Genomic DNA, 14,056 nt, shown 5'->3' with positions numbered 1-14,056 from the left:
TCCCTGTGGTTTCTGTGTCAAGAACAACTAGCAGGAGGCCAGGGTGGAATCAAGGAGCACAGTCTGAATGCTGTAGCGGTTACTCAACGGACAGATGTGGCTTGAGCCAAGGTGACAGAGGTGGCAGTGATCGGAAAGTTTAATTCTGAATATATTCTTGAAGGTAAAACTGAAATGATTTTGATGCATTGGATGAAGGCTGAGGGCATGGGGAGAGAAAGCAGTCAAAGATGACCTGAAAGGTTTGGTCTAAGGAATTAAAACAAGGGAGCTGCCATTTATTTGAGTGGAATGAGCAGGATTGGGAGGCAAAATTGAGAGTTGATTTTGGACTTTTACATTTGAGATGTAAATTAAAGAGCCAAGTAGACCTAGGAAGTGGCTAAGTCTGGAGTTCCGAGAAGAGGACTGAGCTAGATATGAATTTGGGAGTTGTAAGCACGTAGATTGTGTCTAAAGTCATAGGCGTGGTTAACAAAGATTAGCGAAGGGAGTGGATTTTAGAGAAGTCGTCCAGGAGCAACCTCTGAGCATCCTGGCATCTAGAGATCAGCAAACAGAGTAGGACTGAGCAACAGAGAAGGATCAGCCACTGGGGAGGATGGAGGGAAAAGAACCAAGGAGTAGTCAAGACACTGTCAGATGATGCCCCAAGTTCAAATAAAATGATGGCAGAGCTTAAATGTAATAACTGAGAAGTCAGCCTGGAGCTCGGTAAGAACACCACCAGCTCTGTGCTGAGGACTAGAGCCAGAGGATTAAGGAGCTTGTGAGAGGTGAGGAAGCTGAGAGTGCATAGGTAACTCCTTCAGGAGTCTGGTCATTGACAGAAGTTGTTTATACGATGGATGGGGATGAGGAAAGGGAGAAGGTAGCTCACAAGAGTGGAATAACACAGACCACCCAGCTGCTGACTGAGAGGCCGGCAAAGGGAGTTACAGCCTCAGTAAGAGCGGGAGGAGGTGAAAGATGAACGAACGTGGAGTGAAAACCTGGTGATGCGGGAGGGCTCACGTACCGTACTCTTTGGATGTGAAGACTTCTGAGAGAGGAAGAAAGGGACAGAGCAGGCTCGGGGAGAGGGAACCCAGCAATGATGGGGGAACAGGAAATTAAGAAGACATATGGCAACCTATCTCCTTTACAGGAAGAAATCTGTCCTCAAAGGGAAGGAGGCACCACCCAGCCCTGCCAGTGGGCCTCAGCAGTGAATGTCAGGCACCGCTACATCTACGTGGCCCAGCCCGCGCTGAGCAGAGTCCTCGTGGTCGACGTGCAGGCCCAGAAAGTCCTCCAGGTACATCTCTCTGAGGGAGGGGGGAGCTTCCAGTTCTGGGGCACAGCCGGCCACATCCTTCTTTGTTTTCCACACACTCCCCAGCTCCTAGGAGAGGTGGTCAGAAGTGGGAGGGAGCAAAGAAGATTCATGTGCATTTTTCATCAAGTATTTATCGCCTACTGCATGCCAAACTTTGGTCTAGGTGCTTGGAAAACAGCCACGAATGAGCAAGTCCTAGAAATTATATTCTAGCTGGGGAGACAGACCATAAATCAGAATTTTAGGGAGCTATAGGTGGTAAGAGCTATTTACAGGTTGAAAGGGACAGAGGAACTGGAAGACTCTTTTTAAGTGGGCCTCACTCTGGAAGTGAACAGAATCTGAGATCTGAATGCCAGGTGGGACTCCTGCTCTGGGAGCAGAGGGAAGGCCAGTGGGACTGGAGCACAGCCAGGAAGGGGAGAGTAGGATGTGGCGAAGTCAGGGGTAGACAAAGGCCAGTGAGATAGCCAGACATTCAGGTGTTTTAATTAGGGGAGTCACATAATCTGACATTTTTAAAGAGTCAATCTGCTGCTCAGTTAAGGGCAGACTGGAAGATAGAACAGAGATATTGGTCACTGAAATAATCTGGGCAAGGTGATGACAGCAGTGGAGGTGGTAAGAAGCTACCAAAGTCTTGCTGTATTTTAAATGTAGACCCCAAAAGATTTTCTGCTCGATTGAATGTAAGGTTTGAGGGAAAGGAATCATAATAATTGTAATAATAATAATAATTTAAGCAACTGTAGAATGTGATGCCATTTACTATGTGTGGTGGGATGAAGAATGGCCCCCAAGATGTCCACACCCTAATCCTCAGAACCTATGAATGTCACCTTATACAGCAAAAGGGATTCTGCAGGTACGATTAAGATTTTTTTTTTTACTTTTCTTTATTGGCATATAGTTGATTTACAATGTTGTGTTCATTTCTGCTGTACAGCAAAGTGAATCAGTCATACATATACATATATCCACTTTTTTTTTTAGATTCTTTTCCCATATAGGTCATTATAGAGTACTGAGTAGAGTTCCCTGTGCTACACAATAGGTCCGTATTAGTTGTCTATTTTATCTATAGTAATGTGTGTATGTCATTCCCAATCTCCCAATTTATCCCTCCCCCACTCTTTCCCCCCGGTAACCGTAAGTTTGTTTTCTACATCTGTGACTCTATTTCTATTTTGTAATAAGTTCATTTGTATCATTTTTTTAGAGTCCACATGTAAGTGATATCATATGATATTTGTCTTTCTGTCTGACTTACTTCACTTAGTATGAGAATCTCTAGGTCCATTCATGTCGCTGCAAATGGCATTATTTCATTCTTCTTTATGGCTGAGTAATATTCCATTGTGTGTGTGTGTGTGTGTGTGTGTGTCTGTGTCTGTGTCTGTGTGTATCACATCTTCTTTTTCCACTCCTCTTTCGATGGACATTTAGGCTGCTTCCATGTCTTGGCTACAGTAAATAATGCTACAATGAACATTAGGATGCATGGATCTTTTCAAATTATGGTTTTCTCCAGATATATGCTCAGGAGTGGGATTGCTGGATCATATGGTAACTCTGTTTTTAGTTTTTTAAGGAAACTCCATACTGTTCTCCATAGTGGCTTTACCAATTTACATTCCTACCAACAGTGTAGGAGGGCTTTCTTTTCGCCACACCATCTCCAGCGTATATTGTTGGTAGACTTTTTGATGATGGCCATTCTGACTGGTGGGAGGTGATATCTCACTGTAGTTTTGATTTGCACTTCTCTAATAGTGATGTTGAGCAGCTTTTCACATGCTTTTTGGCCACCTGTATGTCTTCTTTGGAGAAATGTCTATTTAGGTCTTCTGACCCATTTTTGATTGGGTTGTTTGTCTGATATTGAGCTGCATGAGCTGTTTGTGTATTTTGGAGATTGAGTCCTTGTCAGTTGCTTCGTTTGCAAATATTTTCTCCCATTCTGTGGGTTGTCTTTTCGTTTTGTTTACGGTTTCCTTTGCTGTGAAAAAGCTTTAGAGTTTCATTAGGTCCCATTTGTTTATTTTTCTTTTTATTTTCATTACTCTCGGAGGTGGATCAAAAAAGGTCTTGCTGCAGTTTATGTCAAAAAGCGTTCTGCCTATGTTTTCCTCTGACAGTTTTAGTGTCTGGCCTTACATTTAGGTCTTTAATCCATTTTGAGTTTATTTTTGTGTATGGTGTTTGAGAATGTTCTAATTTCATTATTTTACATGTAGCTGTCCAGTTTTCCTAGCACCACTTTTGAAGAGACTGTCTTTTCTCCATTGTATATTCTTGCCTCCTTTCTCATAGATTAGGTGGCCATAGGTGTGTGGGTTTATCTCTGGACTTTCTATCTTGTTCCATTGATCTATATTTCTAGTTTTGTGCCAATACCATACTGTTTTGATGACTGTAGCTTTGTAGTATGGTCTGAAGTCAGGGAGTCTGACGCCTTCAGCTCTGTTTTTCTTTCTCAAGATTGCTTTGCCTATTTGGGGTCTTTTGAGTTTCCATGCAAATTGTAAACATTTTTGTTCAAATTAAGGATTTTTAAATGGGGAGTTATCCTGGATTATCTGGGCAAGCCCTAACTGCAAGCACAAGTATCCTCATAAGAGGGAGGCAGGAAAAAATGTGACAACATAGAAGGAGGAGGCAGTTTAAGGACTAGAGCAGGTTTGCTACACTGCTGGCTTTGAAGATTGGAGGGAGAGGCCATAAGCCAAGGAATGCAGCTCTAGAGGCTAGAAAAAGCAAGGAGATGCATTCTCCCTTAGAGCCTCTAGAGGGAGCACTACCTTGCATACATATTTATTCTTAGAGCCTCTAGAGGGAGCACTACCTTGCATACATATTTATTCTGCCAGTGAGATTAATTTTGGACTTCTGTCCTTCAGAACTGTAAGAGAATAAGTTTGTGTTGTTTTAAACCACCAAGTTTGTGGCAATGTTACTGCAGCAATAGGAAGCTAATACACTCTGATAGAGGCTTTGAGCAAGGCAGGGGATACAAGTCATGAAGCAGATACAGGGGAAAATTAGTAATTCAGCTTTAGATTTGTTAAGCTTGAGCTGCCATTTTATATATATATACATATGTAATTGGATAAATAGGTCTGGAGTCAAAGGAGAGGTCTAGGCTGGAGATATGAATGTGGGCATCATCCCCATGTGAACTGTGTTAAATCCAGTTAACTGGAGGGAAGTACAGATAGAAAAGAGGTCAAGGTTGGAGGCTTGAAGTATTCCAACACTTAAAGATCAGGAATGACAGAGGAAGACAACAAAGGAGACCAAGAAGGAGTAGCCTGAAAGGTAGGAAGAAAAATGAGGAGAGGGTGGTGTTCCACAAGCCAAGAAAAGAGCTTTTTAAGGGAGAGCTAGTGGCCAGTGGTGTCAAAGGTTGCTGAAAGCATTTGTATGTTATGACGACTGAGAACTAACCATCTGATTTGGTACCACATGGATCACCTTGGCGGGAACAGATAGGACTATAATGGCAGAATGCAAGCCTGAGGGGGTGGATTCAAGTTAGAATCGGAGGGAGTAGAGATGGTGAATATAGACAACTATTTTCAGGGGTTTTGCTATAAATATGAGAAAAAGTAGACAAATGAGGCAGTAGCTGGAAGAGGATGCTGAAGAAACTTTTAGAATAGGTGATATTACAGCATTTGTATGCTAATGGGAAAAACTTCTCCCACAATTCTTCCCTTTCTTCTGCATCATCGAAGTAGGCAGTAGTCAGTGGAATCCAGATCATACAAGTAGATATGCTAGCCTAAGATAAAAGCACATTCTTTCAACATAACAGGAAGAAATAGAAAGTATTCAGGCACAGGTACAAATAGGTGATACAATTGGTGATAGCTGGATGACCTTCTCTTCTGGTTGCCTTTATTTCCTCAGTGAAATAAGAAGGAAAATTATCACCAAGGCTGGAGGTCTAAGGAAAGAGGTAAGAGTTGGATGTGAGATTGAACTGACCAGGGAAATGTGACAGGACTGCAGGGCAATAGTGAAGGCCCACTTAAGGATGACGGGTGCAAATGTAAAGTCAGACCAGTGAGGAGGGTTGTATCTTTTTTTCCCAGGAATGCTCAGCTGCCCAGGTGCAGGATCATTGTTGGGAGAAAGTTGTATAAAAACCAGGGTTGTGGTTGTGGTTTCTCTGAAAAATAGGAGACTTCCCAGCTATCTTTTTGTTATTGATGTCCCTGGCCAGAGAAAAGTACTCTGAATAATTTCAATCCTTTGAAATTTATTGAAGCTTGCTTTATAACTCAGCTTATCAACTTTCATAAATGTTCTATGTGCACTTTAAAAGAATGTGTATCCTAATGTTTTAGGTAGATTTTACATACATGTCAATTATGTCAAGTTGGTTTATTGTATTGCTCAGATATTCTAAGTGATTTTTTTGTCTACTTAGTCTACCTGCTGCTGAGAGGCATGTTGACGTCTCCCACTGTGATTGTAGATTTATCAAGTTCCATCCATTTTTGCTTTAAAATTATAGTATCTTCCTGGGGGGGGAAGACTTCTTTCTTCTTACAAAATACCCCTCTTTATCTCTGGCAAAGCTTCTTGCCTGAAAGTCCATTCTGTCTAATATTAATATAGCTAAATCAGATTTATTTTGATTAGTGTTACCATGGTATAATTTTTCCATTCGTTCACTTTCAATCTTTCTATCTCATATACTTAAAAAGTGATCTCTTATAAAGCCACATGTATTTGGATTTTGGCTTTTATCTAGTTTAATAATCTTGATCTTTTACTTGGATTATTTGATCCATGTATTTTTGGTGTAATTATATGGTTATGTCTACCGTCTTACTGTTTTTTCATTTGACCTACCTCTTTATGTTGCTTTTTTCTTCTTTTAGCTTTCTTTTGGATTAGTCAAACATTTTTGTTCTATTTCTCCCTCTGTTAGCTTGTTGTCCGTGCATTCTTTTATCATTGTTGTTATTATTACCACCATAGAGATTACAACATGCATCCTTGCCTCAATACAGTCTCATACAAATTATTGCTTCACTTGCCCAATAATGATAGAACCTTAGAACATTTTAACTCCTTTAACCTTCCTCCTGCCTTTGGCACTATTGTGGGAATGAATTTTAATTCTACATGTGATTTAACCCCACAAGACATGACTATTATTATTATTTTGTACAGCTGATAGTCATTTACATTCACCCACATATTTACCTTTTCCATTGCTCTTTATTCTTTCCTGAAGTACATAGTTCTGTCTGGGATCATTTTCATTGTGACTGAACAAGTTTCTTTAATAGTTCTTTTAGTGCAGGTCTGCTGGCAACAGATTCTCATAGTTTTTGTTTGTTGGATATTTGCACTGGATATAGAGTGCTACATTGGCAGTTAAATTCTTTCTGCATTTTAAGATGCCGTTTCATTATCTTCCATTGTTTTTGTTAATAGGTCAACTGTCAGTCTTATTGTCTCTCTTTTGAAGATAATGTCTCTCTTTTTTCTCTCTGGCTACTTTCTAGATTTTCTCTTTGGTCTTTAGCAGTTTTACATGCCCAGGTATGGTGTTCTTTGTATTTATTCTGATTTGGGGTTTTCAGAGGTTCTTAAATGTGTAGATTAATATCTTTAATCAGACTGGAAAATTCTCAACCATTATTTCTTCAAATATTCTGCTGCCTCATTCTCTCTCACCTCTTCCTTGGGAACTCTGAGAGAAAAAAAGTTAGACCTTTGCATTGTGTCCCACACATCTCTTTCACTCTCATTTTCCATCCTTTTTATCTCTTGTGGTTCGGTTTGGGCATATGCTATCAACTTGTCTTTCAGTTCAATAATCCTATATTCCACTGTGTCTAAGGTATATATAACAAAACCTATTTATTGAGATCTTAATTTCAGGTGTTGCATTTTTTCACTTTTAGAATTTCTGCTTAATTCCTTTTATATACACAATTTTTAAATTATTTTTTTATGGATCACCTGTGAGTCTGTTTCTGTTGTCTTTTTTATGTTGCTTTCAGTTATATAAGCTGTATCTTGGAATGCCTAGTAATTCCATATTACATTGTAGAGACTTTAAATGGCTGTCATCCACTGACGAGGGTTTACCCTTTTCTCTGCTAGGAAGAGAGACAGTATATGAATGAATCACTTTAATCAAGTACTAAGTTGAATCAAGGCTGAGTTGCAGCTTTCATAAGGCTTAGTCAGTCTCTGATTCACTCCTAGTAGGTAAGGTCTTTAAACTGAGAGCCTTGTGTGTTCTTCAGGACCTTTTCCCTTCCAGGTCTTTGCTCCTTAGCATATTGAGACTGTGGAAAGCTCTGTTCTGAATGTAAGAGATTTTTGGTTTACGTTTTCAGTCTCCTACTCCGTACCCCCTCAGTCAGAATGAGAATATGAAAAATGATTAGAGAAAGTTAAGCAGAAAGGAGAGATAATGCCTGCAGTCTAAACTTCGGGGAAGTTTGTGAAGAGGGCAGACAAATGGGATACCTGGAGGAGAATGTGTAATCAAGAGGGTTTTTACAAGAGTGAGAGAGAAAATATAAGAAACTAGAGATAGTGTCAGGATGGTATCATTACTGGTGAGAAAAGAAGCTCTGGGTAGAGGAAGACAGTGCCAGATCATAAAGCCTTTGGTAAATGAAGGGAAGCAGCCAGGATGAGAGGATCAAGGAAGAGTAGCTGGAGGCATGAACAAAGGACCTGGGACCTGGGGTATGTGAAGTGTAGGAAAACAGAAACAGCCTCTACTTGAGGCTTCAGGGCAGAGGAAGTTTTAATTAGAGCAAGAAAGTACAAGGAGACTTCAAAGATGCTGATGACTGGAGAAGAAATATATTTCATCAGGGATAGGCAAAATCAGGAGTTCAGATTTGTATAAAGTTGTGGTCATCGACAGAGGAATGAATTCTAAAGTCATCAGAGTATAATGGGTTATTTGAAGCCATGTATTGAATGAGCTCACCCAGGGAAAGGATATAGACAGAGACAAGGTCAAAGATGAAGACGGGGGACATGCCACCATTTAGAAGTCAGGATGAGGAAGAGAAGCCAGGGAGATGGGAAGCTGAGTGAAGAAAATGTTTCCAGAAGGGAATGGTTAACCATGTGGAATCTTGGTGAAAAGTTATAGGAGGATCACACAGTGATCTCTGAATTTGACATGAAGCTCTAGAGCAGTTCAGTGGAGTGGTGAAGACAAACAGTTAAGAGGAAGTGGTTTCAGGGACTCCATAGACATTTCTTTAGAGAAGTTTTAACCAGTGGGGGCAAAGATGGTTTTCCCCCAAGATCAGAAAGGCTAGAATATGGTGGACTGAAATTTCAGAAATTTGTTGACAAGGTTTAAGTTATGGTGGCTGCAGTGGGGAAGAGGTAAAGATCACCGAAACCAAGAAGGAACTGAGAAAGCAGGACTTTGAATGAAGGCACCAAAGTTGGGGACTCAGGGAGTGACAGAGAAAACAGAGCATCTTTAGTGAACAAAGGGAGAGACTAGAACTTTGGCCAATGCCAAAAAGAGCAGGGGGTCATAGTGGCATAACAAAACAGAGTTTTGAAACTTATAAAACTACATTCTGAGAAGTAGAAAAGTCACCATTTGACAGGGCCACTGGGGAAGCTCTGTCCTCAGAAAATAGCAGTTTCAGTTACAGCAGTAGAAAAAGACTCTGCCTGATGCTACAGTCTGAGTCCCAGAGGCTCCAGGTGAATGATGTACCAGATACAGTCTGCACGAAGTTAAGAGACAGACAGGTGATAATGGATGAGTTCAAAGTCAGTCTCAGGTGACCCAGGAAGAAGAGCTAGAGAAGGATGCTGAGGGTTCAAGAGGCCCCAAAGGCTTACAGGAGAAGTGATGGGAGGGTCCTGAAGCTGATTCTTGAGTGGAAAACTGAAAAAAAAAAAAAACTCTGTGTTTAGGCTTTTGCCAAGATGGTCTGGGTACCCTTTAAGTAAGACATGCAAGAATTTTTTTTTGCGGTACACGGGCCTGTCACTGCTGCGGCCTCTCTCACTGCAGAGCACAGGCTCCGGACACACAGGCCCAACCACTCTGTGGCACGTGGGATCCTTCCGGACCAGGGCACGAACCCGCGTCCCCTGCATCGGCAGGCGGACTCTCAACCACTGTGCCACCAGGGAAGCCCAAGAATTTTTTTTTAAATAAATTTTTTATTTACTTTTTGGCTGTGTTGGGTCTTCGTTGCTGCACGCAGGCTTTCTCTAGTTGCAGCGAGCAGAGCCTACTCTTCCTTGCAGTGCGCAGGCTTCTCATTGCAGTGGCTTCTCTTGTTGCGGAGCATGGGCTCTAGGCGCGTGGGCTCAGTAGTTGTGGCACATGGGCTTAGCTGCTATACAGCATGTGGGATCTTCCCGGAGCAGGGCTCGAACCCATGTCCCCTGCACTGGCAGGCAGATTCTTAACCACTGCGCCACCAGGGAAGTCCCTGCAAGAAATTTTTAAAAGGAAGAACATTACTGACAACCAATTTTATGCCTCTGAAGACAAACCCAGAAGGGATGTTTCTACCCTGGGTTCCCAAACTGGCTCATTCTCAAGGCTGCTAGGCTGGCTTTCCACTCACCCAAGAGTGGCCTAGAAATGAATCAGCTTCTACAACAATGACCAACTTGTCGCTATTTTTTTTCAAGTCCATAGGTGTCGACCCTCTGCCGGCTAAGTTGTCCTATGACAAATCACATGACCAAGTGTGGGTCCTGAGCTGGGGGAACGTGCATAAGTCCCAACCAAGCCTCCAGGTATGTTGAGTACATGGAAGACAACACCCACCTGCAGGAAAGGGCTCTCTCCCTAGCTAATAAATGTCTCCTGCTTCCCTAGGTGGCTAATCACATTTATCCAAAGTATGTCCATGAAGGCTAAGGAGAGAGTAGGAAACATCCTCAGGATAATGCCCGTTATAGGCAATGAACAGGGTATCTTCCGCCAGGCCTGCTATTAAAGACAATAACACTGACGATGGATAAGATTCTAATGTCATGACAACCAGAATGTGGCTCTTGGGCCCCACCCAGCCCAGCCCCAATACAGTTGCCTCTTCTGAGCCAGGGGCTCCTGGGGCCAAGCAGAAATGAACCTCTGGACTTCAAGCAGTGAGAAGGGAGCCAGGGCTTTCTTTACCTTGGGCTGCATGGGCTGGAGAACACTGTCAAAGCAGGTACCAGATGATAAGGAAGGAGAAGGAAAAGCAGCAGCAGCAATTATGTTCATAAATGGAAGCACATTACTCTGAGTGCTCACAGTGTTCCAGGCACAGGAAGTTCCAATAACTGGCCCCTGGTCCAACCTAGGCCTACATTCAGCCCTGCAGCCCATACATTCAGCCACTGTGTTGTACTGCCTCTTGGGAAGAGCTTGAGACCAGGACATCTGTGGGATCCCTTCCTCCACCAGTCGGGGAAGGTCATCACCAACCCTATGTTGAGTGTGTCCGGCTCAGCCTTTCTCATCAGGGGTACATGAGAGGATTAAGCCCTACAAAAGGTGATTTGAAGGCCTGGTCCCTCGATTCTCCCAATGATGGTGCATAGAACAATTCTAGATGCACAGAAGAGAATTCACTGCATACAGTGGATTCCTTGGGATATTAGGGCTTTTCTCTCTCTCAGAACCCCAGCTGAGAAGGGCTGCGGATGGAGCCAAGTTCACACTGTTCCCAAGACTGGTAAGAGGCCAGGGATACCCAGTCTACAGAAGCTTCCTCCTGGGGACTGGCCACCTGCCTTACCTACCTCTGTGCTGCTGGGCCAGGGGAAGGACACTACTTCACCTCCTATAAAACAAGACTATTGTCCCTCAGTGAACAGCATCAACACATCCTGGGCCCCAGTGAGCTGATGACAAATAATAACAATTCATTAGAGGACCTGGGAGCCGGAGTAAAGGTCACTTAGAACAGAGTATATAAGCCCAGAAAACTGGTTCCTCTGGCAGCTCTAAGAAAGCATGTAAGGAAATTCAAGGGGAGGGGCCACCAAAAAATATTTTTCTAAAACTAAAATTTAACATAAAATGATTTCCTAATTTAAAACTGCAGTAGATAGATGAGTTGAAAATGCATGGTTTCTACTGAGACTCAAAACAGTAGCCTGAAAGATAAAGAAAAATCCTCAAATCACAGAATACAAGATTGAGATATGAAGTCTCAAAAGATGTTTCAAAGTCAAAAGAAGTTTAGAAAGAGAAAAGGTAATAGTTGGAATGGAGTCAAACATTAAATAAATTTGGAAGAAAATTTCCAAGTTGAAAAAGTAAATTATGTAGATTAAAAGGGATCTGTAAGTTCTAGGCTAACTTGAGGAGAAATAACACATCTCTGCTCTTGGTAAAACTCTGGACTTCCAAGAATAAAGGAAAAATATTACAAGCTTCAAGGCAGAAAGAAAAGTCACCTGTAAAAGAACAATTAGGTTGGCACTGGACTTCTCACCTGCAACAGCTGCTGGAAGACCGTGGCATCATATCTACATGCTATTAAGATAAAAGGGCTGATATCCAAGGTATCATTTACCTGTCAGGACAAAAGAAAGACCTAAGGATATGCAAGAATTCAGAGAGCAGATCATGAAAGATACCAGAAGAACAGTAGGTGAACCAGATCAGAGACATCGAGATGGCAAAAGATAAAGAGGAAACAGGCCTAAGTAAGAAACCTAGAGAGGAAGGTCCAAAAATAAAAAAGATGGATGAGGAGAGACTACCTGGAAATGTATTAATAAGTGCTAAATAAGGGCATTTGAATTAGGAGAAATGGACTGAAAGAGAAATTCTGATACCAGGCTCTAACTAAAGATGATAAGTTATTTCTGTAAAAGTAAGGGTAGGGAGTGGAGGAGAGTAAAAATACTCAAAAATGTCATCTTACAGGGATAAGAGAGGATATAGAGAATGTTCTTTGAAATTAATAGTTGAGATGATAGTTAACTGTCTAATTATTCCAAATGTGACAAACTGATTTCTCCTATTAAAAGCAGAGATGATGAGATTGGGTTTGGAAGGGAGGGAGAGAAAACTAGCTGTAACTTGTTTACAGGAAACCCATAAAGTGATAATAAAAGGTTGAATTGAAAGGGGTGGAAATAGTAGTGATGGTAGGTGGACAAAAAGATGTATGAGTGTAATATCAGACAAGGTCAAATTTAAGGTTAAAAGCACTAAACAGCAGAAGGAGAAGCATTATGTGAAGACAAACAGCCAACAGATAGCAAACAACATAACTAAATACATAATACAAGAGTGATTAAAAATACAAGAACTTGATTTACAATGCACTGAAATTGTACATTCCAAAGAGACAAAATAATGACATGGGAAAAATGAATAATATGAATAAGGAACTTGGTTTAATAAATATATAGAAAACCTTTCCTCTGCCAAATAGAAATTTTTCACATGTCCACGTCAGTAAACACAAATAAAAATTTAGCAAATTTTGTAAAAGTCAGTGTTATAGCCTACATTATCTGATAATTAGAAACAATTAAAATGTGACCTACCTAATAAGGAAACACTCCTAGATCACTACTGCATCAAAGAGGAAATTAAAAGGAGAAATTACAAACTGTCTCAAAAGCAATGAAAAAGAGACTACTTCTCATCAAAACCTACAGGATACAGAGAAAGCTGTACACAAGGAATATCTGTGTCTTAAAAGCCTGCAGAGAATGTATTTGTATTAAGAAATAAGAAAAAGAACAAAGTAACTGGCAGGAAGGAATTATTTAAAAGACTAAAATTAGTAGAAATAAAAAAAGGGCAAACAAAAACCAATAAATCCTTCACAAACCTGATAAAGAAAAAAGAATATAAACAAAATGAGAAATGAGAAAAGACATATTACTGCAGATAAAGGAGGATGAAAATAATTGTAAAATAATACTACACTGCAACTCTGGGGCGGCAAATTTTAAGACCTAGAAGAAATGGATGATTGTTTGCAAAATACAGGGGAAAAAAACAAACTGACCTAGTCAGAAAGAGAAAGTCAAGTACCATGTGATATCACTTATATATGAAATCTAAAATATGATGAATCTATCTACCAAGCAGAAGCAGACTCACAGACATAGAGAACAGACTTGTGGTTGCCAAGGGGGAAGGGTGTGGGGGCGGGGGAGGGATGGACTGGGAGTTTGGGGTGAGCAGATGCAAACTATTACATATAGAATGGATGGACAACAAGGTCCCACTGTATAGCACAGGGAAGTATATTCAATGTCCTGGGATGAACCATAATGGAAAAGATATAATAGTTATGTAATATTTATATAAATTTTAAAATATATATGTATAACTGAGTCACTTTGCTGTACAGCAGAAATTAACACAACATTGTAAATCAACTATATTTCAATAAAAAAAAATTAAGAAGAAGGAGGAAAAAAAACTAACCTAAGAAAAGGAAAACTTGAAATAGAACAATTAACAGAGAAGAGGTTTTTTAAAGATCAAAGATCTACCATAGAAAAATATACAGCCAAGTTTTATCAAACCTTTCAAATGTAGATAATTTTAATATCATTTGAACTATCCAAGACCATATGGAAAAAAATGTGCAACTCCTTAGTATTAAAAAATAAAACTATCACCAGTTAGAATGGGCACCATCAGAAAATCTACAAACAACAGATCCTGGCGAGGGTGTGGAGAAAAGGGAACCGTCTTGCTCTGTTGGTGGGGATGTAAATTGATACAGCCACTAT

The 14,056-nt window shown here is 40.7% G+C and overlaps 1 protein-coding gene across 5 annotated transcripts in view; it reads left to right on the top strand.

Moving 5' to 3' along the window:
• The window catches only part of FSTL4 (follistatin like 4), a 446,761-nt gene that overhangs the window by 419,162 nt on the left and 13,543 nt on the right, over positions 1-14,056 (top strand). For 4 of the 5 annotated variants that reach the window (XM_089909323.1, XM_089909322.1, XM_022588799.3 and 1 more), the window contains 2 exons: positions 1,148-1,297; positions 9,986-10,093. In XM_089909323.1, the coding sequence (XP_089765449.1) occupies positions 1,148-1,297; positions 9,986-10,093 (258 nt within the window). The remainder of the gene's footprint in view (positions 1-1,147; positions 1,298-9,985; positions 10,094-14,056) is intronic. The other variant, XM_089909321.1, reaches the window with a different exon arrangement.

This window comes from Delphinapterus leucas, chromosome 3 (assembly GCF_059928025.1).
Source record: "Delphinapterus leucas isolate spDelLeu-1000000601 "Yukka" chromosome 3, BTC_Dleu_Yukka2, whole genome shotgun sequence".
NCBI classification, from domain to species: domain Eukaryota; kingdom Metazoa; phylum Chordata; class Mammalia; order Artiodactyla; family Monodontidae; genus Delphinapterus; species Delphinapterus leucas.
Note: the sequence above shows the minus strand (reverse complement) of the source record. Positions and strands in the feature narration are given on the sequence as shown.